Source organism: Nestor notabilis, unplaced genomic scaffold (genome assembly GCF_000696875.1).
Source record: "Nestor notabilis isolate BGI_N333 unplaced genomic scaffold, ASM69687v1 scaffold22219, whole genome shotgun sequence".
NCBI classification, from domain to species: domain Eukaryota; kingdom Metazoa; phylum Chordata; class Aves; order Psittaciformes; family Psittacidae; genus Nestor; species Nestor notabilis.
The window spans coordinates 16,314-42,462 of record NW_009942704.1 but is presented as its reverse complement, the minus strand read 5'-3'; the positions used below and the strand labels follow the sequence as shown (position 1 = coordinate 42,462).

At 38.6% G+C, this 26,149-nt stretch overlaps 1 protein-coding gene across 1 annotated transcript in view; it reads left to right on the top strand.

Annotated features, from left to right (window-relative positions):
- Positions 1–26,149, top strand: part of WWC2 (WW and C2 domain containing 2) — a 55,760-nt gene that overhangs the window by 17,561 nt on the left and 12,050 nt on the right. Inside the window, exons 4-13 of the mRNA XM_010021531.1 lie at positions 2,308–2,387; positions 5,796–5,925; positions 6,359–6,505; positions 7,432–7,505; positions 11,667–11,909; positions 16,815–16,904; positions 18,673–19,286; positions 22,717–22,837; positions 25,347–25,427; positions 25,512–25,598. Of these exons, the coding sequence (XP_010019833.1) occupies positions 2,308–2,387; positions 5,796–5,925; positions 6,359–6,505; positions 7,432–7,505; positions 11,667–11,909; positions 16,815–16,904; positions 18,673–19,286; positions 22,717–22,837; positions 25,347–25,427; positions 25,512–25,598 (1,667 nt within the window). The remainder of the gene's footprint in view (positions 1–2,307; positions 2,388–5,795; positions 5,926–6,358; positions 6,506–7,431; positions 7,506–11,666; positions 11,910–16,814; positions 16,905–18,672; positions 19,287–22,716; positions 22,838–25,346; positions 25,428–25,511; positions 25,599–26,149) is intronic.

Here is a 26,149-nt window from a genome sequence, read left to right as displayed (position 1 = left end):
TGCAGTGGACTTCGGGTGGGACCATTTGGGATCTTAATTAGTAATCAGTAAGATAATTCAAACAACACAAAACATATGTGATCACAATGTGTTTTATGTATATGCAGCAAGCAGGGGATGCACCTTTATAAAATAACAAGGGAGAGGTTGTTGTTGTTCCATTACTACTCGAGCGCCTGGGAATAGAAGCGGGGTTGGCACAGGAGCCTGCTTGAAGATGCAGTTAGAAGCAGGAAATGAGAGGCCTGTTAGGTGACTTAAGATGACTGCAGAGGCAGTAGGAAGGGGGTGAAGGATAAAACAAGTGAAGAGTTGTGAAAAAGCAGGAATTATATGAAAGATCTGAAGGAGAAGACAAGGAGCACAAGAGTAGTTTAATGCAAGTATGATGCAGTAAACACAAAGTCTGTATTATGATGTAGGTCACGTCCTTCTAGGATAATGTGCCTGACTCACATTTCTTGATAATGAAATGATGATGAATCACAGCAGAGGACACTCAGAAGATGATCTTGAGGGTTTCTGTAAGGGTTTCTGAGAGATCCAATCCTCTAAGTTGAAATCAAGTATGCCTTCTACTATTACTATAAATTCACATTTCTGATTTTAAAGAAAAACCATAACCATTCTACATTTCTCAGAAAAGTTGAGACTTCTTTCATATTTTACACATTACCTGGAACACAGAGGTGCATCTGTTCATTTTCTATAACCTTTAACAGAACACTTGAGAGGATTATTCTTGGGGGGTTTGTGCTAGTCATGGAAGAAACCGTTAAGGAGCTGTGGATCTGTACTTAGAGACATTCCCTGTTTATCATGCTAACTATTCAGCAGAGTCAAAATAAAACCAGTTTTCTGTCAAGTAAAGCAACTAGTGATTATAGTTTCTGAAAGCCTGAACCTAACCCTTCATCTAGAGAACAGATTTTGCTTTGAAGAAAATGGAGTTTAAAAGCATTTTATTTCTGTCACAGAAAACATTAGCCAGAAGCTACAAACTTGAATGCTTATCATTCACAAACCCATACAAAGACCCCACAAATCATTTTAAGTCTCTTGGAAAGCTACAGCAGCTGCTGATGCTCAGTACTTTTAGTCACCTGGCATGTTGGGAATCTTTTTTTTTTAATTATTATTTTATTTTTTATTTTATGAATAGTCTAAGGGGATTTGGTTATGGAAAGTCTTGGAGACAAGTTTTGAAATCAATTTCAGTTAAAGTGGTCAAAATTCGTCATTCTGATATAAACTATTTTTCAAAAGAGTTGGGTATCTAAGATCCTATATGAAAATCAGCAAGAATTTCACAGCGGTAGGTGGTAGCAGGGGACTTCCAGCAAGCTCTTCCTTTTTTTACTCTACTTTTGGAAAGTTAAAATCCTAACAGTATCTGGCTAGTATGTAGAGTGCAAATGAGCCGGGTATAGATGCACAAATACTGGAATTTGGGAGTCTGCATTTCAAGAAGGCATTTCTGTCTCTGTAATCCTATCCTGCGGATTAATTTTAATTTGTGCTAAAGTACACTGTTTAATAGGTGGTCCAGAAACTTTGGTTTAGTACATTTGGCAACTATGACATAAAATATTAAATAGAGGATTTTTTAATTTACTCTTGATTCATAAAATTTGGTGGTGTTCTCATATCTGCTAACATCTGAAATAGTAATATCGAGGTGCAAAGGCAATTGAGCATGCAAATTTAGGGAAAGTAGGGATTCTTTTGCCAAAGACATTTCTGCTAAGTAGATGTATATATTTGCAATCCAGATGTGTTTAGTGATTGTCGTCTTTGAATGCAATGAATGTGAACTATATATTTAGGGATCTGATGTCTGTGAAACTTTACAAAAAAAGGATGGTTTATAGGAGAAAGAAAAAAAAAAAAAGAGTCCAAACTTGGTCTTTTACAGTGCAAATGATGTGAGAGGCTCCTGGAATGAAAGGGTGAAAAAATAAGCAGCCTAAAAATAAAGAGGCACGTCCCTGTAGGACAGTTGGAATGCATGCTTAACAAGTGAGAAGTAAATTACTTGTTAAAGTTCTCTCAGGTTTAATAACACAGTGTGGTATTGATACAAATAAGGAATGTGATTTAATCTGCTTGTGTCCCTTTAATACTAAAACATGTTGCCCATAGACATCAGGAAGAGAGCTGATCCTTTTATTTTTAATGTGTCAGTAGAGCAATTTACTCTCTTTTTTTCTCATCTGATGTAGAAACTACATTAATTGTTCAAAGCCATGTGTTACACTGTTTTAACAAGAGGAATTTTCTAATTCTTACTTTGATTTAACACACAAGGTTAAGAAGCTGAAGAGGGAACTCTCTCAGATGAAGCAGGAGCTGCTGTACAAGGAACAGGGTTTTGAAACACTGCAACAGTGAGTAAAAGAAAATAGTTGAAACCAACTTAATTCAGTCAACCAGTTTCTTTTCTTTTTGGCATGGAATTGAATCCATCTTATGTAAGACAATTACTGCAGAAAAATGAGAATCTAATAACTCTTGTTGTTGTTGTTAGGAAGCAGGCAATCTGTAGAAATGGCAAACCTATTGTGCAAGTGTTAACATGAGAAATCTGTTCCCCCTCCTATTTTTTTTTCCCCTATGAGGTAGCTTGTGTTGCGAAGAGGCAGAAAGAAAGGCAGAGGGAAAGGGTCCCGAGGAGCAATTCAGCTGCTTTGCATGTCCCATTTAAAATGCTTTTTTTACAAAATTTGGAAATAGTTAGGTCTGTCTTTCATCCTTCCTAGCTTCTGAGCTCAAAAGAGGAAGAGAGGAAGGTGCTGTTCTCAGAGGTAAAAAAGGTGTGCACCCGTGCAGGGTTTGAAATGAGTCACAATTTGAGAATTAGAGACCTGACTTTTCTTCGTTCCAGTTGCTGGGATGCCTGATGTCCAAAGGGCTGATGCTGAACTGGCTGAGCATTCTGGGTATTTAACTAGTTGGATTATTAGGGCATGAATTTTTTTCAGTCTGAGCACTCCCTGCTGCTCCTGACTTACAAAGCTGGGCCCTAAAGTATTAAACATTACCGGAACTGTCACCACAGAGAACTTGCTGCAGAAGAAACCTTGCTAACAAGCATGTTTTCTTGACTAATGTGAACAGAAATCTATTAATGCTAGTTATTTTCTGTATTGTGGTATGTACCCATACATTAAGGATGCATTTGCACAGTAAAATGCTGAGCTGTGAGCTCTAAGTACACGAGTTCCAGTAGCAGAAGCAGTGTTGCAGCATTAAAGTAATATTGTCTGGATTCATTGACCCTCTTTCTCTGGATCTCCTGTGTATGGCAGTGTGCTGTCAGATAAGTGATAATCTCTATGCTGGAGAGTTTACAGTATATATAGGGAAGATGGACAAAAGATGGGAGAAGGGAAGTGCATTAATTGCATTTCTGTCTTCCGGGTAAATAAAATGCAGAGAAGTGATTTGCAAAGGATGACAGAGCATCTGTGATTGGAATTCAGTGCCGAATTCTAAATAGAACATCTTGTAGGCTCTTGCCTGTGTATTTTAGTAGATCAGTTCTATACAAGAGGAATTTTTTTTAAGTGAGAGAAAAAAATTCTGGTCTGGGAACTGGTCAGTCATAATTAGAGACCTGCCAAAATGGATGAAAAATGGTTTTCTGGTATGAAGAGTTTGAAAGCAATTGGAAACTGAAAACCCTCAGCACCACAGGAGGATGCCAGTCAAGTCTCTAGCATTGATCCTTCATTTGACTAAAACAGAAATGTAAGATTTGTTTGTTATTTAAATATATAAAAGCTAGTAAGGTGCGCAGGGAGAAAAGGATAGTTGATGGAATTTATTTAACCATGAATCAGATTTCATTTGAAGCAAAATTTAGAAGAAGAAAGACACATTGATTCTAAAGCTTAAGGTAATAAAAACTCACGCTGCTGTCCCAGGATTAAAGGTTAGCCAATCATGCTGGTTTTATTATATTAATTCAACAATGAAGTATTGTTTTAAAGCAGCTTGCTCACAAGCCATTTTGATAGGAATCCAAAGCATGTTTCAGAAACTGTCAACAGCATTCCACAGAAACACAATGGACGTTTGTTTTTAAAATTCAGTCAGCCACCTTCAAACAGTACTAATCCCATTAATTTAAAACAGGATGATGGAATATATTATATGTCAGAGATCCTTCTTGTCCATCTTAATTATATACAGAATAAAGCAGTTGCAATTTGAATGTGCACATCATATTACTAGGCAGCATGTGGTGTATTACCCAGCTGTTCATTCATGATCCCAATTGTTGGACTATACTGTATCTATTTGACCTTAGCAACCTGATAAGTTACCTAAAATTGGGTGTTGTCAGACAGTAAGTGCTTGCCCATGAAAGAGTTTGAGGAACTTTCAAGCTGAAACAAATATATCCTTGAATAGGAATGAGTGCTGACTCACATAGGTAATTTTCATAGACAAATGCAGTTCTAGTTTGTACAAAAACTGAAATATGAAGAAAGGAAAACAAAGATGCTCACAGCCTTAAAAACTGCTTGAGAACCTTTATATCTTTGTGCACAAAACTGGAAAAAAACAGAATACAGTTACAGGTGTTTTGTGTGAGTTGCTGTTCTTGCAGGGGATGCTCAAGTTCACTTCAGATCATTGAAATGTTTGCTCATTCTTCGCTCACAAGGTTAATGTCTTCCAGCAAAGATGATGGATGTTGATAAAAACAGAAACCCAATTGCATTATAAAAGAATGTATTCTCTACTAAATACTTGACTTTTGTGAAGATGGCTGTTGGTTTTAATTTTGTGAAACACAGCTGCAGTCATTTCTATGTTGCTATGAAGTACTCAGTTAAACTAGAGATCAGAGAAATGTGTTTACAAACTGTAGTTCTTGAAGTAAATATGGAAATAGTAAAATGAAATATCTTTTTATCTTGAAGTTTAGGGGCTTTTTTTGTTTGGTTATTTTCAAGTTGCAGTTTTTAAAATCATTGATAGTCCAGGAATTTAATTAATTGCCCGATCTATGACATATGGTGTTAATTATCCAGAGATTTTGTGAATAAAGAGAGCCTGGTGTGACTGGCTGAGCAGAACAGCTGTTCCAGATGGTTAATGCCTAGGATTAGGGTGAACGAGAGGGAAGCTGAGACAAGAATGGTGCTGGTTACGTTTCTGCTCTGCAAGGCTGATTAGTGCCAAGAAGCTTGCCTGTCTGCCCTGTCATGGTGTGGGTCTGGATAGAGGAATACTGCTACTTAAAAAATTCTGCTTCTGTAAGGATCACAAACAGTTAATAGTATGGAAAGTGTACCCAAAAGCTGTTTCTGTTCTGCAGAGAGTTATGATGGGGATGGGCATTTTGACAGCATTGTCAGCAATAGCGTTGTGCTCCTGGTAGCATGTGTAGGAGTCTTCAGTGCTCTGTGCCCCTTATGTCTTTGAGACTGGATTGACTAGAATTGCTTGTTGAGTCTATGCCTTTGGTAAGGCCCCAGTATTTTAGCTGAGGTGGTTTTAAAGCCAACAGAGGTATTTTTCCATTAAATATCTGATGTCAGCAAAAGCTATTCACTGGGCATTGTGTGTATGTTAGATAGCTTGACGTTTTTGCCAAGGATTAAGTAGTAAGTATTGTAGTGGAGACCTCAATGTCCTTTTTCCTCTTTGCGTGTCTGTTACAGGAAATGGTGTCTCTTATCTCCTTTCTTTCTGTTCTCTAACTATGCTTCTGCCTGAAGCAGAAGAGCAGAGATGTTAGTATTACTTTCTGTGTCTGGTATTAATATTCTTTCTTTCTGCAGAATTGACCAAAAAATGTCTGGAGTCCAGAGTGGGTATGAACTGTGTGAGGCCAAAGCCATCCTGAGTGAATTGAAGTCCATTAGAAAGGCTATAAGCTCAGGGGAGAGAGAAAAACAAGATTTAATGAAGGTATTTCGAACGGTTGATGTTTTTTGTGTGGATTTGGTTTAACATAACTTCCTTTCCTAAAGATAAATACTTTGCAATTTATACTTCTTAAGGGATTCTCAAAATTCTTTGAGTCATCCTAGTATTAAAATGCATTTTCAGAGTGAAGCCTGTGACATTCCTAGTTCAAAAAAACACTCTGTGTCAGTCAGAGAATAAAAACTGAGAGACACAAAACCACATGAGTAGTCTTTACATTGTCACAGCTGTTGGTCACTCTTAGTGTCACCTACCAACTGCTTGATTAAAAGGATAGTTTGCTTAATATTAAGTAAACCCAGAATTTTAGTACTGTAGTCTTTTATGTAAACATCTTTTGGAGGTACACTGTGGTTTATACATGGTAAAGTGCAAAGGAACTTTAACACCACTTCCTCCTCTGTTTCCTGGACAGAGTCTTGCAAAGCTGAGAGAGAAATTCAATCTTGACCAGAGCATTAGGACATCAGAACCAAACTTGAGTTCCAGCTCTGTAAACTCCCAGCTGTGTTTTCCCAGGCAAACTCTGGATACAGGGTCTCAGACTGACATTTCTGGTGAGGTGAGCTTTTTTCCATTTTGCCAAATGTAAAGAGAAACTGAATCAAAATGCTGCAGTTAATGGAATTGGAATAAAATGGTTGTTTACTGTTGCTGATATATATATATACACTCGTTTGAGAGAATTAATTAGAATCAGTTATTTGATTTTCCCTCCTTTAAATTAAGATGAACTTACATGTTTGACATGAAGCATTTATGACAATCTGATTTAATCAAATGGTTGCAGTACAGTGAAGATCAGCATAAGCAGATACCATTTTTTGATTTGTCTATAGGATATGTTTCACCTTACAGGCTTAATTCAACATGAAGATGCTTTTAATTTGCAGAAACAACTCAGAATTTAAATGTACAATTTCATTTCATGCAGCTGAAAAACAGTCAGTGGAACTACTTGTTCAGTAATTCATTAAAACCTTCTCTGTTTCATTGACTACATTTTGCATACACAGAAGTCTGTGCTTGATTTTTGTACCTTCTTTGAAGTTCTGTGAGCTAAGGTTATAAGGAAAAGACTGTACAAGGTTTTCCAAACAAAGAGCTAAGCTATGTTTTGTACCAAATTTATTGAAGTCTTTGAAATGCACTGAGTTCTAAATTGTGATCTCGGTGGAGTTCAAAGTAGGAGATCAAAACCTTGGGTGCGAGCACTGTGAGACTTGTTGGAAAATGCTCTTGCTTTACCCTGATGAAATATGGACAATTGGTAGTACAGAGTTAAAAATAGATGAACTGCATCAGGAGAAAACAGCACTGTTTTGTACGTGTGGGTAGATTCCTCACTAGGCATTTAACAGCAAGTGTGTGGCTGCAGGTGGGTGTGGTTTTAGTCTTTTAAGTCGTAATTTTTCTAGTTTGTGCATAGGTTTTGTCGATTCGTTTAACAGCTTTACACATTAATAAGGCTGTTTCTTTTTTCGACAGGTTGGAGCAAGAGGTAGAACAAATTTAGCAGAGAAGGTCAGACTAAGTCTTCAATATGAAGAGGCAAAAAGAAGGTAATAGGGTTAGCTGCTTTGTTAAGATACAGCCTGGAAGCTGTTTATCTCAGCAGCACTAACATTGTGCTCACAGTGACATCTAGTGGGCTGCTGTCCTGAGGCAAGTGGGCATCACTGCAAAGTGCTTCTTTCCTTCAGAATGCAAGCAGACTTTCAGGAGCAGTCCATGCTTTCAGAAAAGTAGGTCTACGTTTAATGCTAAGTCGAATGTGTTAAGAAAGAAAATAAAGACAGTGACAAATTAATAGCAGTTCCAGGATTAAGGGAATAGAGCAAGGTAGCTCTCCACTGAAAGGAGTCACCAGGTTATTTATGCCCATTTTATGCTGCCTTGGGATCATCCTTTCAGTTTCCTATGCTACTGAAGGCTCTTCAGTTTTACAGTTGCTTCAGACTTCCAGTGCAGATTTAGTGGGCTTAATTATATCTTTTTTCCCTAGGACTTTGCATAATTTAAATACTTGTTATCACTGTGGAGTTTGGTTTTTTTAATGGGTTTAACCTGAGGAGAAAAGAAATCAGGAACTGCTCCAATGATGAATGTGGAATGCCTTTCAAATAAAGTTCTGCAGGGGTTGCTCATGAAAGCTGTGCCATTTTGATGAATTGCCACAGCACTGAAGAATGGGCATCAGAACATTCAGGGTTAGAATGACATGTCTTCTGGTGCACCAGAAGTGCTGCATAATACTGGGAGAAGATGTACTATTAAAAAAAAGAAAAAGTGTGTGTGGAATATCTTTCTATTAATAATGTATTAATGCTGTATTATTTTCTAATACTTTTCACAACATTAGGTGTCAGCTATTCAAAAACCTTAAATATTTTTGTTATGGAGATGCTTTCTAATTTAAGGGGAATAGAAATCTAAAACCTTAAGCCATACCCAAAAGTTATTTTTTTACTCTAAAGAAGGCAATAAAATAAAAATTAGCACTCTTTCTCCAGATGAAAACCGTGCTTAAAATGTCATTTAATCTGTATGGTCAAGTAGAAAACTGGGAAAATAAATTTACAGCTTATAAGTACCAAGTAAAGGCATAGTTAGTTTTTATGTTTTAAAGGCAGGAGGCTGCACAACCAAATGGGTTTTTTTTGCCTAATTTCAAATATATACCCTCCTCATACTGAGTAGCAGCTACCATCGTTGCAGGTAACAATGGTCATTCTTTGTATCCTTGGTAGGGAGCATAAAGCTTTCTTTAATGAATGCATTGATTATATAATAGCGCTAAGGCTATTGTGTTTATTCAGTATTGAACATGTATGATTTTGGCTCAGAATCATTATGTACATAACATTAATTGTCAGATAGTGATGCAGATAGATGGCAGTTATGCAGATAGATGGCATTTTTTCTCAGGCGTGATTGATCCAGATCATCCTTGGTATCAAGACACAGTCAAAACAGAAGTCCCAGCACTGTGTTTTATCTCACTTTTTTGACCAAAAAATTCCTGGCAGTAAGTCAGTTTACCACTGCTAACTGAAAAATGAAAAGAGAGAGAGAAAAGAAAACCAGTTCAGGGTACGGAGTACTGCAGCACAAGATCTCACTGTCTCACAAATTAGTCATCCAAGAATTTGGGTTAAAATTTCAGTAGCTCATGCATTTACCTTTGCATAACTAAGTACTTGTTCTAAATAACATTAGTGTGTTTCAAGGTTAAATTCTCTCTTTTAAAATGGTATCTTTATTCACTTTTGTCTGAAAACTGCCTAGTAATGAATATTCTTTTCATCTTTAAATAAGACAATCGTATGTCTTGATGACAGTGTTAAAGTCTTTAAAGTGTTTGCACATACTGGTTTTATCAGTGACTACTAGGTGAACCTAATAAAGTGTACATATCCTGCACTAATGAAGATACATACCAATTTGCACATAAATTTCAGTATCTATTTACATCCCCCTGAAATACTGTGGCCACTGTAATCATCACTATAATTCTTTCCTGAAATACTAAATATGAAAATACTTAGTTGTTTTGTGTTAAAATTATTGAGAGGATCATGTAAGTGAACTTCTCTACTTGAAAATTATAAGGCAATTTCATATGTTGCATATGTTATGTTGCTTATCCAGCAAAATGTCTTGAAGAGAAGGAATGGTGATGTTAACTGTACTAAGTTCATCTAATATTGCGTGCTGACAATCTTGTCCTGGTGTGATTAATATCTGGGTAATATTCCTTGTTGACCTGTTGAGCAAGGACTTCCTCAAGAGTGAGACCAGTGCAGTTTTCTTGTCCATCCAGTCTTTTGCCTGTGAGGCAGCTGAAAAGAGCGTCAGTTATGGTAGCAGAGAGTTGTCTATAGCACAGGAGAAAAGGAACTGTTTGGAGACCACCATCCCATCCCACAAGCCATCTAACAGCTGTCAGTAGCAGCTAGTTTCAGAACAAGATTAGCTAGAACCACTGACCTGGAGATGAAAGTCTTAACGTTTCATTATCCATCTGAAATTACTCAGTTGTTTTCCCTCTGACTACTGCTCCTCTAAAGGACTGTTGAATATAAGTGATATATGTAAGAGCTGCAAAATATGTTGAAATGCTTAATTTCATTTCTTTCCACTGTTTGGTTATGGTAGCACTGCTGATAGTATTTCTGTTTATTTTACCTTGTTTTTTCTGTGAAAATACCCTAGTAAAACTTGTTTTTGCAAAGGTTTGGTGGGAGTATGAGTTGTTTTCATTTTTGAAACACTTGATTTTTTTTTTCATTGAGGAATTTTCTCTATGGAAAAAGAAAGGGGGGTGGTTTATCTTCAGCTTCTAGTATAAGCAATGGGATAGTTAGATTCATCATTAACTATTCTTGGCTTTGCCCATAAATAAATGCCTTAATGTACTGTAAAATTAAAACTGGAGATGCAAAATGAGCATGATATTATTAGTTTTCTTAATCACAGAAAACAAACTGGAAAGAAGAAAAGTGTTTTCCCAGAGATCTGTCAGAACTGCAGAAAGATTATACATACCAAATTATCTCTGTGTGTGTTTATGAAATGGGTCATTACCTTAGGTAGTGCCTGCTAATACTGAAGTTGCACAGACTTGTATCAGTTGTTGAGCTGGTGTATTGTAACTATGGCAGTTACAGATAAAAGTAACAGATCAGTTCCTCTTGCCATAGATCATATGGGAATATCTTTCTGTTTTAACTTCTCCTTTCTCTGCCTTTTCCCAGCCTACAAGAAAGGTGCAGAAGGCTAGGAACTGTTACATAGTTCAGAGCTTCCATATCTTCAGCTATGCAGCTGGTTCAGGTGTGGCTAAGGCTGGAAGTGACTGAAAGTTATCATCTTTTTAGATATGTGGCACATATAATGGGAATTTTTAGGCTTTTCTAGGGGACAGTGAGTCTTTATTACAAGACCTGCACTTACGCTATGCTGCTGAGCCCATAGACAGAATGATTATGGAGGCTGAACACTGGAAATAACCTGTCTTGGTCAGGACTGAGCTGTAGTACAATAATAATGTAGGGAGGTTTCTGATTCCATTGTACGTGTGTATTCACAGAACATGTATAGCTAACCAAGTCTTGGCTGTCTTAACACTGATTTGACATCTGCGATTGAAACAGCAGTTCCACAAACTCAAACATTTGAGTAAATAATTCCCTTTCTCTTTAGGCAGCTGCTGTCCTATTACCTTTTATTTTAATCACATAGAAAAGCAAAGCTTTTGCCTTTTAAGTTTTGCGTACATGCATGCTGCTGAAGCAAGCACCTTGCTGTGGTGTGCATTCTTTCACCATGGTAGTTGCTGTTCGTGAGGAGCAAGGCAGCTTCCAACAGCTGAGGAGAATTCCATCACAGTCTTCAATAAGTAAAGCAAAGTGCCACTACCATGTTACCAGACAGATCGCTTTCAATAGAGCTTTTATTTACATTGTGACTGCTGCTCTAACTTGGCATTGGAACACAGGAGCAGCTCATTTTTAATGCATATGCATATTGCTGTTGGCCTGGATAGGTGCCTTGCTTTTCTGGTGTAGCCTGCATTCTTGTGAAGCAAAACTAAATGTATGGCTTTGAGGAGAAAATAATGTTATATTCTGCCAGCTTTCAAAACACTGTATCACTTCTCTTGTTCCTGAGGATTTGTGTGCTATGCTGGGCTCAGACAAATCTGCTGTGTTTTATTTTAGCATGGCTAACTTGAAGATAGAACTCTCTAAGCTAGATAGTGAAGCCTGGCCTGGGGCACTGGATGTAGAAAAGGAAAAACTGATGTTAATCAGTGAAAAAGAAGAGCTTTTAAAGGAACTCCAGTTTATTACACCATGCAAACGTACTCAAGATGAGCTAGAGCAGCTAGAAGCAGAAAGGAAGAGGCTTGAAGAAGAGCTGCTGTCTGTAAAAAGCACACCCAGTGAAGCACTTGCTGAAAGGTAAGGGGTTGGTTTTTTCTCATATTAAATGCTGCTTTCTGCAATCTAACCTTTGTACTCATTGCAAACCCTGAACTATGCCTGATGGGCTGTTTTCCTTCAGTAACTCTTCTATGTAGATCTTAATTAAATTTGTTATTAGCCCACTGGGCAGAAACACAAAGAAGTCTTCTGTACTGTGAGAGAATGTGAACACCCTGTATGTGCTCTGCAATATCAGTTGCTCTGCATTTGTTACCAGCATGAAAATGCCTGTGACAGATGTTAAATAACTGAGAAATGTCAACATACTAGCAGGAGGGCAATACATCATTCACTCGTTTCTGATAATAGCTGTAAACTATTTGAACTCAGGTTACAAAGATTATCTTGATTGTTGCAACATCTGAAGCATTTCATTGTGAGTTTTATTACATACAAAAATGCAACCAGAGGAGGGAGAAGGAGTAGTTCAGAGGAGAAGGATAATTGTGGCAAAACTTCCCTAACTTGCTGCTACCTAACTGGTAACTGAAGCAACTTCCACAATAAATTGTTCTAGCCAGATTCAGAGTTTGAGAAAATCAGAGATGACTGTCACAAATAGACTTTTCATCAGCTATAAGCAGGAATAAATTTATGGGCACCTCTAGCACACATAAAACGCAATAAACACAAAATGTCATTGTGTGTATCAGTGTAGTATGCCTTATTGAAGTAATACAATCAGCACTGTAAGCCTTTCATACTTCCCTCTGCTAAGAAACACCTGCTGTTGCTCCAGTTTCACTGAACAGTGAAATTTCTGTTAGTGGCATTAGAAGCTGGGTCCTAAACTGTAGCTGAGTAGTGAGGAAATTCTGGTTTACAAAGTCCATATGTGTATATTAGATGTGATTTTTAGACATATTTGTACACTTCTTAATAGTTCAAGCTGCAGTATATAATCCAAGCATGTTTTAGAAGAAGGCTTATTTCCTGCTAGAACTATGTTTTTACAGGAGACATTACCTGTCTGTGTTAGTAGTACCTGAATTACTGTGGAACGTTGCTTTCTGACTTCCTTTAAAAAATGGAGAATAAGGGATCAATAATAAAATCACATTCTCAAATAAATAATGCAAATCTAAGATTTTGCTGATATGCTATTGTAAGTAATAGCTAAATCTTGACTCGTGCTGTAAATAGGTTGCTTGTCTTGTGTTTTGGATTTGCTTGTTGAGTGCCAAAGAAAATCCTACATCTGACCATTTTCCCATACATGTCAATGCCAAACTTGGAGTGCCAAGGGCAAGTAAAATTGTCTGTCATTGTCAAGATGAAATGAAACAGCAGGGTTTTTTCCCATGTATAGTGACACAACTAGTTGCTAGAGATTCATTTTTTCACTCCTATTTTCTTCAAATTTTTGTCCTTTGGATTTTCATTTGAAAATGTGGATTTTTTTAATTTTTATTTTTTCTGAGGTTGCTGTAAGATTTCATGTCATACATTCCTGGTTGAGGTAGCATTTATGGTGGCTTCTGGTTTGCTTTTTTGCTCTTCCAGTGAATCTCCAGTGAATTTCTGCCTGCAACTCTTCATGATACTAAAGCTGTCTCCCTTCATGACTTAAGAGCACATAAATTCTTTCACACCAGGCTGTTTTGAGGATTATTTCTGGTGTGTCTGCTATAAGCATAAAGAAAATCTTCATTTTGTAGGACTTGGATGGTGAAACTCTTCCTGAAATGTTAATTGGAGAAAAGGATATATTTAATTGTATCAGGTTTATTGTTTCTTCAGCATTTCGTTTCTTGGAGATGAGGAAGGTTTTTCGCTCCATTATCAGTGAAGGAACCACGCCATCTTCAATGTGCTGCATTGTTGCATTACTATTTTCTTTCATGAAGTTTCATGAATGCCTTAGGTTTCCAGTGTTTAATATATCCAGTCTTTCCACTGGATAATGAATTTGATAATGAAGCTATGGATTGTGTCAGACCTTGATGTGAGGAAGGTTGTTTGGTTTGGGTGGGGGGTTTGTTTCTTTTTATTTTATTTCTAAAGAGGGAAGAAAGAGCAGACTTGCTCTGACTTAAAAGGAAAGCATTATAGCATAGCCCTGGCTTATTTCGGAGTAGGATGCTGGAATTGCCACTGGTAGATGTACATGGAATCAATTTACAGGCGGAGGGCATAGATCATAACATACCAGCTTCAGAAAAGCAGAGACAGTGCATACTCTGACTGCTTTAAGAAGCCTTCCAGTAACTAAATAGAAGTAACTAGATTGTGGAAAACTTGCTACTTTCTAGCCTCTGGGTTCCCTCATGTCCGAGGTATTCTGTTACAGCTTCAGTCCTTGGCAAAATCTTCTAAGTAATCACAGGCATTTAAACAGATGTGTGCTTTAACTACTTGGTTGTGCTGTTGCCTGCAACACTGGCCCCTGCTCTTGTGCCTGTCATAAACATGTCCACATAAGTTTGCACTGAAAGGTGAGGTATGTGCTCTTCAGCTTTTTAATGTATTTTCTTAAGATTCTGTGCCACTCTCGGTAATTTTACAATTTAAGATCAAAACTGGAGAAAAGAAATAACAAATAAACAAACAAACAAACCCCAAACAAAAAAATCAAACCTTTTAGTTTAATAGTACAAATTCAGTGGAAAACATAGGTTTTGAGGGCTCCAGTCAGAGAAGTTCCTAAGCTTTTAATATTCTTTCTTGCCTTTATCCATTAGTAGTTGAACACATAAAGCAATTTTTGTGCCTCTTCCTTGAAGATAAAAATGGTATTTCACTATTGAAAAGCCACAGAAGAGCTAGTGAAGAGCACTCTTGCTTGGGAAAAGCAGGATAGATTAGGCTTTAAAAGAAGACACAAGGCATTGATAAATAGTAAAAAGGTAGGAGAGTATCTGATAACATAGATGAGCATAATTCTTGGTTTGGAAACCCCTTTGTATGTCTTCTGAGCAAAGAATGAAACGGTGTGTGTGCTTTTAACAGTCCTATAGCAGGTACTGGCAGATGAACACATTATTGTGGTGTAAGAGCACACGCAGCGTGGGCAGTGGAGCGGAAGTTCACACCCTGGCTGACCTCAGGGTAACTTATTCACCTTTGCATAACCCAGATTCGCTGGCTGAATAAGCATGGGTGTAAGCAAGTGCTTTTCATGCTTTGCTGAATTGAGGACTTAATGTCTTTTTACTGGTATCTGACACTCAAAGACAGTGAATTCTGGGAACTCTCAAGTATTTCATTCACTTTGCGTAAGAAAGCAATGGTTGAATTTTGGGTTTTGTTCTTTGAAGTGTTCTCTGTATCTGAATTTTAATTTACACATCCTTGAGATGCCTGGAAGGCCAAAGGAATGGTTTCTAAGAATGAACAGCAACCTGGGTTTTTTTAAGGAGGGGACACAGTTTCTTGTCTCTCAGATTAGTTACTTGAGAACCTGTGACATGTATCAGTTGACTGAGCAAGGGCTAGAGGAGAATGTACTAATCCACAACTACAGGAGAGTTTTAGCTGAATCCACTGAGGGAAAGCAGTTTATTTGGTGTTGTAAATGGAGTGATAAAAGGGAATTATAAAAAGAAAAAAATCACTAAAAGTTAGTGAATCCCTTCTGCTAGCAGCCAGCTGAAAGGAATGAGAGGTTCCACCATTTGGGGGTTTAGAGCTGTGCTGGGTAATGGTGCAGGAGGCAATAAATCCTGCTTTTTCATAAAGGTGAACCTTGATACTGAACATCACAATGCTGTGTGCCTCTGAGGTGGTGACAAAGCTGTTGGGGATGTAGAAATCTTTACCAAGGACTCCCAAATCATAGAATGAATCATAGAATGGTTTGGGTTGCAAGGGACCTTAAAGATCATCTAGTTCTAATTCCCACCACCATGTCAGGGGCACCTTCCACTAGACACGGTTGCTCCAAGCCCCATCCAGCCTGGCCTTGGAACACTTCCAGGGATGGGACAGCCATAGCCTTTCTGGGCAACCTGTGCCAGTGCCTCACCACTCTCATAGTAAAGAATTTCTTCCTAATGTCTAATCTCAACCTCCCCTCTTTCAGTTTAAAGCCATTCCACCTTGTATTATTACTACATGCCCTTGTAAAAAGTTCCTCTCCAGATTTCCTGTAGCCCTCCTTTAGGTACTCTTTGAGCTGCTCTCAGGTCTCCGCAAAGCCGCCTTTGCTCCAGGCTGAACAAGGCCAGCTCTCTCTGACCATCTCCATAGCTGAGGTGCTCCAGACCCCTGATTATCTTCATGACCTCTTCTGGACTCACTTGAGCAGCTCCACATCCCTCTTGTGTTGGTGGCCCCAGAGCTGAGCGCGGTGCTCCATGGGGGTCTCACCTGGAGACACGGTCTTATCATCCCAGAATCTTGCATTGAATGCTGCTTTGATTTACTGTGCTCTGTCTTTATATGAAGACTCTGAATCAAATGTAGTGCTTTATTTTTAAACTTCCTGCAGTACTACCCCAAGCTCTTACATCATCAGGGCTAATACTGGTGTTAGTGTTCTTCTGGGTTTTTTTCTGAAACTGTATGAAGTGAGGAGCCAGCCTACAGCATGGCTTTTAAAACTGTGTTAGTGCAGATCTTATTCTCCTGAAGTTGCAGCTATTTTCCCAGTGCTCATCTGTTACTTTTTTATTGGGTGCACGTTCCTCTGGGTACAATGTGAATGTACCAACACTCTGCTTGCTTGTACGCTCAGCAGGTTTGTTACAGTGCTTAGTGTTCTGCAGGTTAAGTCACTCTACTGGAGTGGTTAGGGTTTTACAATAGGACTGAGAGATAACACAGTCTCTCGGATTTTAGTAGTTGGCAACCAGATGAAAACATGAGGGATCTTCACATTGTTTTTGTATTTTAGTCTCCAGATTATTTTGTAATGCTTACCTATGCTTACTCTCTTTCCAGATTGAAATTGGAGGAGAGAAGAAAAGAGTTGGTACAGAAACTTGAAGAAACTACAAAGTTAACTACTTATTTGCATTCACAGCTTAAGAGGTGAGACCATACTGCATAATGTTAAGCCTGTTTTCAGCAACAATCTAGTGGACCTGGATGCCTCAACTTCATTCTTAGGTTCTTGTCTTAGCTGGAGGCTGAACAAAATTTGTTTAAGTAAGAAAATGCAAATGTAATAGCTTCAAGCCTTTTGCCACCATGCAAACCTTGCATACCTTTATAATTCCAGTAAGCATTCCAGAATGGAGTGAATGGATTTGTTGCACAGCTTCCATAACAGGCAGACGTTATTTTGCTTCAGTGTAAATAAATCAGGAATTGTCTAATTGGTCGTATCTTCAAAATTCTGTCATTGAGGAGACCAAATGGTTTCTCAGAGTTCTGTCTAAAATCAGTTATTAGAACTAATCCGTTATGTAATAACTGAAGAGACTTAACGAGTACATGTATGCGTGTAAATACTTCTGTGAATAGTTGATTCTGGTGTTGTTCTTCAGCACTGAGTTACCCTTTTTGTAGGCAGGAATGTATCCTCAGCAGGATTTATTTTTTTTCCCCTGACAGTTATTGATTCAAAATCTGACTTTGGGTTTATGAAATTCATAGTGATAACAAAAATGCAATGGGTTACAGCAACTGTGAACTCAAACTCATTGCCCTTATGGGAATTCTAATCTTTAATGATGCATGTAACTGGTCCTAAGGAAGAGTTTCTCTCCTTTCCGGACTGTTACTCTGGGCTACCAAACCATATGTCCATTATATTTATTTAGGAAATCCTGAATTTTCTTGCATATCCCAATGGGATACACTAGTCAGACACTGCAGTAATTAATGTATTCTCTTAGAAATCAACATGGGGCGTTAAGAGGAAAAGGTCCTCTCACGATAAGCCATACCATCCTATTCCTGGGATCTAGGCTGGCTCAGCTGTTTCAGACATCTTGGCCAGAGCCCATAAATTGCATTTTGATTGGTGATTAGTTATGGAAAGAGCATTTTAAATATTAATTTTTTTAAGTATTTTTTGCTCCTGTTTGTTTGGACTTTTAGGATTCTCTTTGTGCAGTTTTCTAGCCCAGAGGCAAAATATTTGAAGTTGCTAGCTCTGTTACTGTTCAGTAAACATCTTTTAAGTCTTTAGAAGGGGCTGCCTTGCATTATTTTTCCTGATGTTATTTCCCAGCAGAGTCCTACTGAGCCAAGGCAGTGACACGCAGTTTCTCTGGCCTGGCAAGGCTCGTTATTTTCTGTTATCAATAGGAGAAGATTGCATGTTATGGCCTTTGCCATGCTTATGTAGTTGGATTTGCTGTGCATGTAGAGTGCGTGTTGTATTATATATGTGAAGTGGTTCTTCTGTAAGTTGTCTCCTTTTAGCTGCCACCTTTCCCAGATGCTTGGGTAGAGGGCAGGCTGCGTAAATTGCTCTAGAGGTAGCAGCACTCCTCTGCTGCTGTAACGTCCGTCCCGAGGATCCCTTTCATGTCACATTGACCCCATGAGCATCCACACCAGCATGAGAAGGCTGCGGTTACTGGTGGACCAGTTTGTCAAATCTGCAGTCTTCTGCAGAGAAGAAGGGACTTTGGCAACAGGCCATAAGCTGGACAAATTGCCCTGATAGTGTGCAGGTTGGGCACACTGATCTAAGGCAAGCATGGCTGTTCAAAAAACATAATGCCACAAGCAGCATTCAGTTGTAAGCAGTTAAACAGCAGCTCCAGTCAGTGTTACCTCTCCTTGTTACATTTTGTGCTGGTCGAGTTTAGTAACATCAGTGTCTGTGTTTGTGCTTTCTTCACAGCCTCTCAGCTAGTACGTTGTCTGTGTCTTCAGGAAGCAGTTTGGGATCTCTGGCATCCAGCCGGGGATCTCTGAACACGTCAAGCAGAGGGTCGCTAAACTCGCTCAGCTCCACAGATCTCTACTATAACCAAGGCGATCAAATAACAGATTTGGACTATCAGTATAAACTTGACTTCCTGTTGCAAGAAAAAAGTGGTTACATTCCTTTGGGGCCTATCACTACTATTCATGAAAATGAAGTGGTCAGTTCCCATGGGAGACTGGGTTACAGTGACTCTTCTTCAGCTGCAGACCATCCCAAATTGACTGAACCTCCCAAATCTGTGACATCGCTGTCTTCCAGATCCTCACTGTCTTCCTTGTCCCCTCCAGGCTCCCCATTGGTTTTAGAAGCTGCATTTTCTGTGTCAGCTCAAAATTCCCCTCTGCGTCACCTCACTGCGGACTTTGAAGACTGTGACCTTTCGGGTGATTTTGCTGGCATTAGTCTCTGTGAGAACCAAATATTACTGGACTCTGAAGCCAGAGCAGGATCTCAGATTCCTACAGATGCTAAAGACCTTAATGAAGGCATTAGGCAGCCGCTGCCTTCTCTACATGAAGGAAGTTCAGGTAATAAAAAAACCTAATGCCAAATGTATATGTAACATGAAAATCTTGAGCTAACAGCTGGCTGCTGAATGGGGAGGTACCTTGTGTCACTGAAGAAGTATCTTGTTAGCACACATTTGCCATGGAGGGCAGTCAGTAGCTCTGAAGGACCTTACGTAATGTCTAGCTTTGGCTGCAGATTGCTACAGTCACCCTGATTCCCTTACATTTTTCAGTAGCTCTCTCAGAAGGAAAGTTCATGTGTTGCAGACTCTGTCATGAAAAAATAACAGAAAACCACAAAACTGGATCTTAAAGACATGGAGGATGCATGTGTTCCTAGGTATTGTCAGGATGTATGGGAGTAGAGCAAAAATACCCTCTGCTGGTTTTTGGTAATTCAAAATCAGATACTTTTTTTCTCACTGAAGAAGTTACAAACTGACATCCTCAGTGAAAGAGATTTCTGGACTTAAGAGAGAGAATTTTTATGTGTGTGTCTATCTGCTTATTTGAACCTGCTGTTTCTGTGTGAGCTGAAGAAAGACAAGTGACCATGTGCCTTGTATAAGTTATGGTGAGACTCTTCCCATTTCTTAACACAGATTTCATAGCTTTTAGCTTTATATCCATGTGAGTTAAAATAGAGCCCCTAGGCTAGTGTAGGCTCCCCCCTGCAGTCTGTGGGTAACTTCCAAAAGGATGAGTCATCTCATCCTAAAACATACTTCCCTTTAACCAAGATGGGATGAATGACCCTGTGAGTTACTGAGGTATCCTTAGTAACTAGTTAAAGTTAATTTTGAGATGGCTGAATTCAGTGTAATGAATCTCACTTCCAATCTGCAGTACAAGCCGTGCAACACGCTTAGTCATCTATGTTGTCAAAGACTTTGGCAAACTTAGAACTTTAAAAATCCCAGTTGTCAAGAACTGATGGCTTGTCCTCAGTCTTTGCTGCCTTTTGTTAGGGTTGGCAGTATGTGGTGCTTTCTCTGCACATTTATCGTGTCATTAAGTATGTTGCAAACCCTTCGTGTGTTTATGTTATGTAGTGGCTCTGTTTTCCCAAGAACTGAGGAGGCCAGATTTCCACTAGTGCTGAGCACTGGCAGCCCTGTTTGAAACCTGATCAGCACCCAGCATTCCCAGCTCCACGTTTCTGACCCTGAGTTGACAGTGAAGTGGCTAAGGAGTTTGGATTTCTTGGAATAAATACAGCCTAGCTCTATAGAGTGCATTGTCAGATTTGTTGCCAAGCTTGAACCCTTGTGCCAGCTTTTAATAGAAGTATCTGGACATATTGATACAGACATGTATTTTCATGAGAAATATTTATGTGTGTGTGTGTGTATATATGTATATCAAGGAGTTGTAACATCTGTTGGTTAATTCGGTTAGCTTACTGCATTACTGTAGTAATTTCAGTATGGACCAGAGCAGTGTGGGACCAGCAGAGAAACGTGTGGTATACATAGTACAAGCTGTGAGTCCTTCCCTCAGCTCAACTGTGCAGAAAGGAAAAAAGAAATTGATGTCCCAGTGGTCTGAACCTAGGAAGTGCAATGTGGAGGAACTTGGAAGGAGTGGGGGTAATTTTGGGCTTTGTCTTTTCAGTATAGTGGCACACAGTAGTTACTTTGCTTTAGAGCTATATTATACAAGGTTGGGAAAAAAGTAATTTCTCCTGCCTGTATTTCAGCAGCATATCCTTTCCAAATGAACAACAAATTCTGGTCTGTCTTTGCAATTAGCTGCAATTCATCTAGTTTGAAAACTACATTTAAGGTGGCTTGGAATTTGGGAGCACGTAGGGCTATGAGGAATCAGAATTATTTGTTTAAAATGTATTTCTTTAAATCATTATTTTCAAAGACATCATGTGGATGTCTTAACACTTCTGAGCTTTTTTGGGGGCCTGACGCACATCAGTGTGTCTTTTAAGTCTATAAGCAGTTATGGTTTTAAAATACAAATTCATCCTGTGATTCGTCATACTGATAGTTCCTCGTGTGGGGTTATATACATGACATGAATTATCTTTAAATCTGTATTAAGACTGCCAAAACAAGCACTTAGATTTTGAAAAGCCAGATATTAACTAATTATGCTTCAATAGCTCTAGTTTCCACAGTAAAATGGGCCTCATGGTGAGTCGTCAGTACATTAGACATAGACCTGGGGTTGGTTCAGTGTTTCTACTCCAGTTTCATTCTTGGAACTGCTGTGATGCCAAATGGGAAGGTGTTCAACAAACCAGCCAGAGGCATAAAACCTGCATGGAAAATTTCAGCCCCCACACTTAAGGTTTACAAGACTACAGATCTGAATACTGCTGAATCTTACCGTGGAGATAAACAGGCATAGCTGAAGGCAGTATAGCTAGTATTTTCATGTAGTAATCTGCATTGGCTCTTCAGGTGCAGTGCTCACCTGCTTCTCTGTCTCTGACTTTTCTGCACAGGTGAACCATACAGATACTTGCTCCTCTGCACATGTCCCTGCTGTCAGAAACCAAGTTGGAATATCATGTAGTTCTTCCACAGTCAGTCTCTGTCATTGTCAAAGTCATTTCAGGCTTCTGTGGTAATTCCTAAGGGTAATCAATAAATCATGTCATCACCTTCACCCCTCACATGGTGGTTTATCATCAAGGAAACAGCATTCCCACTGCCATAAAAAAAAGCACAAATGCAGCAATCAATCATCTAATCTGAAGCCTTAAATTTTAAACATCTTAACAAGATGTAAAGTCATGATTCAGGTGGGGATGATAACGCATACCAATATCCTCACCTCTTGGCAGATGAAAGTACTGCACAGGCTTTCGGTTCACTGTGCAGCAGAACGTGGCTTTCCGTGAATGCGGCTGCTTCACTGCATGACACCAGCATATGAATGCGAGTTGAAGATTAAAGCCAAGCAGTAGTTGATAGTAAAGAGGCTGTAGCATAAAAAGTTTTTGATGATAGTAAACCAGAGGGGATTTTTCATTTCTAGCAGTTATATCGCTGGGGAGAGGGTGTCTCTCTGACTTCTAAATCTTTAATAAACAGTAGGCAAGCACTTTGCCTGTAGACAAAGTGTTACTACAGTGCAGAATGTGAACACAGCAAATGCAGGTTTAAAGCTCAGGATAATGAGGGTTAACAATGAAGATAATGAAGGCTAATAACTAGCTCAAGAGATACGGGTGATGATAGGAGCCTATATCTCTGGGAAAGAATAATAGCTATACATTTTCACGTTCATCAGTTTGGTTATATCCCTGGCCAGAATATCTGGTGAGAGCACTACAGTCTCAGAATGTTTAATGATGTGGAACAAAACTACTCTGTGATACTCATTTAAGGGTCACTGCTTTCAACTTCACAACTTTCAAAGCAATGCACTTCGCTCTTTCTGACTATTAATCTCTTGGACTAGTTTTCATTCTTCTTTCTTTTTGCAGGTGTTGCCTTACTGAGAACAGCTAGCAACCTGCTTGAGGAGAAAACAGCTTGTGTGTCTGCTGCCGTGTCCGACGAGTCTGTAGCTGGAGATAGTGGTGTATACGAGGCTTCTGTGAAACAGTAGGTTTGAGAAATAATGCAAGTCTTTCCACCAGAACTTTAAATATACCTATCAGCAGTTATACAATGCCAGCGTAAGTAGGTTATTGGTCATGCCTTTTTTGTAAGTATTTTGTACTCTCTCATTGAAAGAAGGGCACATTTGCCAAACAATGAGGTTTGATTGGGCTTTTTTAAGCTAATAAACTTTGCATTAGAGTGCTTGTGTAACTTGTTTGAGCAGTGTTAATAAGCTACCTTCTGATTTTGGGGCTTTTTTCCTTGGAGAAAAGCTGAATTCAACCTATAGGTTCTGCCACGTAGCTGCACTGACTTCAGTCAGAGTGACTTTTGTTACTTACTGTTTTGTTTAGATACAATCTTAAGATTGCATAGGATTTTGCTTGAAAAATTTCTTTTTTAAAAAAGAAGATATAAGAAAGATAAAAAATCATCAATTGTAATGTAGGTATAAAAATAATTCGGGTGAGGTTTAATATTTATGCTTCACTGTGGTAAACAGGATATAAGAAATGTATTTGCTGTTGTTGCTTTTTGACAATACATAACTTCTACAGGATTCTTCATACTAGCTTATATAGTATTGCCTGGTTTATGGCGGTGAGAACAATGAACTTCAGACTGCATAATGGGAGACTATTGCAAACTACGAGAGAAACCAAAATCTTTATTTTTCACCTCAACTTCTGCAAGTCGTTGACATAAAGAATGTTTTGTCCTTTTGCATGTTCAGAGAGATGTTTTAGCAGGATGGTTACAAAGACACAGATGCTGTCTTCTGTTGCCAGGCTAAATGCTTTTCTATTAGGACAGATAAAGGTGCATTATGGTATGATAAATGGGTTTTATTGGCCTCTGATAAAATTACTTCTACCTGTCAAATCTTTCACAAATTAAAAGGAAATAAAAATAGATGGGACCAAATAAAAAAGCTGAAATACAAAAGGGATTTCTCTTGAACTGTTGCAATGCCCATTCAATCCCACTGTAGGTCATGAACCCGTATTTCACCCTGAACTCTGAAATCCTAATATTAGTTTTTTCCATGTCTTCATTTAGACGTAATGCAAGTTCTTGGGCTGAAATAAACTCCCATCTATTAAAAACTCGGCCTTCACATGACCAAGTGGCTGCAACTGAGTGTTTTGTTTCAGTAACCATTGTTGTCTTTCCATTTTGTTTCAATTCTGAGACACTGTGATAAAAATTTACTGTCTGCTGTACAGACAGTACAGTGGATAGAAATGAACAGACATTGGACCAAAAGCTGTGGATGTTCTGTGGAACAAGTCATCTTGTCTTGCAAGTCCTGTCCAGCTGCAAGTGGTGGGATAGGTGGAAAACAGAACAAATTCCTGTTGTCTTTCTGTTGTTCCTCAGGAAAAGATGAATGAAGACAGTTGCATTCTTTAAGCCTGTGTACAAAAGGAAGCTATTGCCATTTGTGCAAGCAAAGATGTACAGACTGTAGTTTTTCCATGATAGCTCCAGGTGTGGATGTTCTTATTACTGAGTAGGAAGCAGTGAAGAGGTAATGAGTGCCTCTGAGTTGCTTATGTTTAATAGAAGTGTTTTTATGAGCACTGTGTATGAAATGACTTATAATTTGTCATTGTGCTCCAGAAGTTGCACTACAGTGATATCGGCTGCATAGACCAGTCAGTCCTTTGTATTAAGTAATTCAAGGCAGGGAAGGAAATAAACACACTCTATCAAATTAGCCGTCAGCCAGGAAATGCATAGTAAAAGGGAACCTCTAGATGGAGAGCCTTAAAATAAAGCTGTCATTTCTTGTGGGATGCCTGTGTCATTCTCCACATTTCTTACCTTGACACTTTCTGTCTTGATCTTGTTTATTGATCCCAACAGTCTCATTTTAAAAATCAGTGAAACACATTAATACCGCATCCTGAGTCAAACCTCCCAGAGAATGACTGGAATTATTTGCCACATGGATTCTCTGTAATTCCATTGACCACTAGAGTTGGCCTTCAGCTGCAAGACTTGAATCCCTTTGGTTCTTTGAATGCTTCTGAAGACAGGCTCAGAGGAAAGGTGCTTCTTGTTTGCACAGAAACCTCTTTATTTTACAGAGCTCCTGCTTCTTGAATATTCTTTGAAACAGTATTTCATACCCGAGTCACGTGTGGTCGATGTTTATTACAGATCTTAATTTCCTATTTTGTATTCAGTAGGGAGATAAAGAAGTACGAAGTATGAGTAGGAAAATGTCATGAGTTTTTCTCTTGCCTGTTAGTCTGGCCTGCTTCAGTAATCAGCCTAAGGTCTTTCTGATTCATTACTGGAGTTGTCAAACTGTTCAGGCAGCAGCTGTCCCCCAAACAGGTATTTCTGTTGTGTAGGCTCTGAAATTCTCATTTGGCGTGCATGCTGTAATTAAATCAGCATGTTCAGGAGAATGCATACGTGTTCTGTATACCATACCTTAATTACTGCTGAAAGCTAACTATAATTTTCCTCAATTTGTGTATTTGACTCTTTGCCCTAGACCAAATGAAAATGAGGATATTGTATATAGCGAAGATGATGCAACAACTGGAGAGGCTGCCCAGGTACAAATAGGACTCAGGTAAGTGAGTAAGCAAAGGTAGTATTTCTGTTTGTACATGAATGCAACTAGTAAACTTCCCTCATGTTGTCCTTTCTTTAACAGATACGACCACAGCAATTCAAGTTTTGTGATAATCATAGTACGGCTCAGAAATCTTCCAGCATTTTCTGTTCCCCTTGGCTCTAAAGTGTAAGTCAAACAATCACTGTGCAGTAGCAACAATGAATTGTACAAATTCTTCAAAGTTGTTAATTGGTTTACTGCTTAACAGCACTAAAATACATATAAAACCTTTTTAACTGTATTAGCACTGAGCTTTTAAATATTCCAGCAATGCTGCAAGAAGTAGTTATCAGCAAATATGCACGTTCTATTAACGTGGAACAAAAAGGATTTTTTAAAATGATGCTTCATTAGTGTTTTAAAACATTTCGTAGCTGTGTGAGTGCAGAACAGCTATTCTGTTGTTACTGAGAATGTTCTTTTGATATGTTGCCATTCTTTCAGCTCAGAATGTTGTCTTTTTACATTTATGTGGCATCTTTATGTAAAATGATGTTAAAAGAGTATGTGTCTTTTAAGTGAGCTTTTAAAGGTAAGGGGTAATTTGATGAATTGCAAGTGAACAAACACAACCACATTGAGATACACCAACCCTCATGACTGAAGGTTGGAGGTCTGTTAAGAATTAGTTCTTGTGTTGAACTGGACGAACAGGAAAAGTATAGAAGTAATTGCAG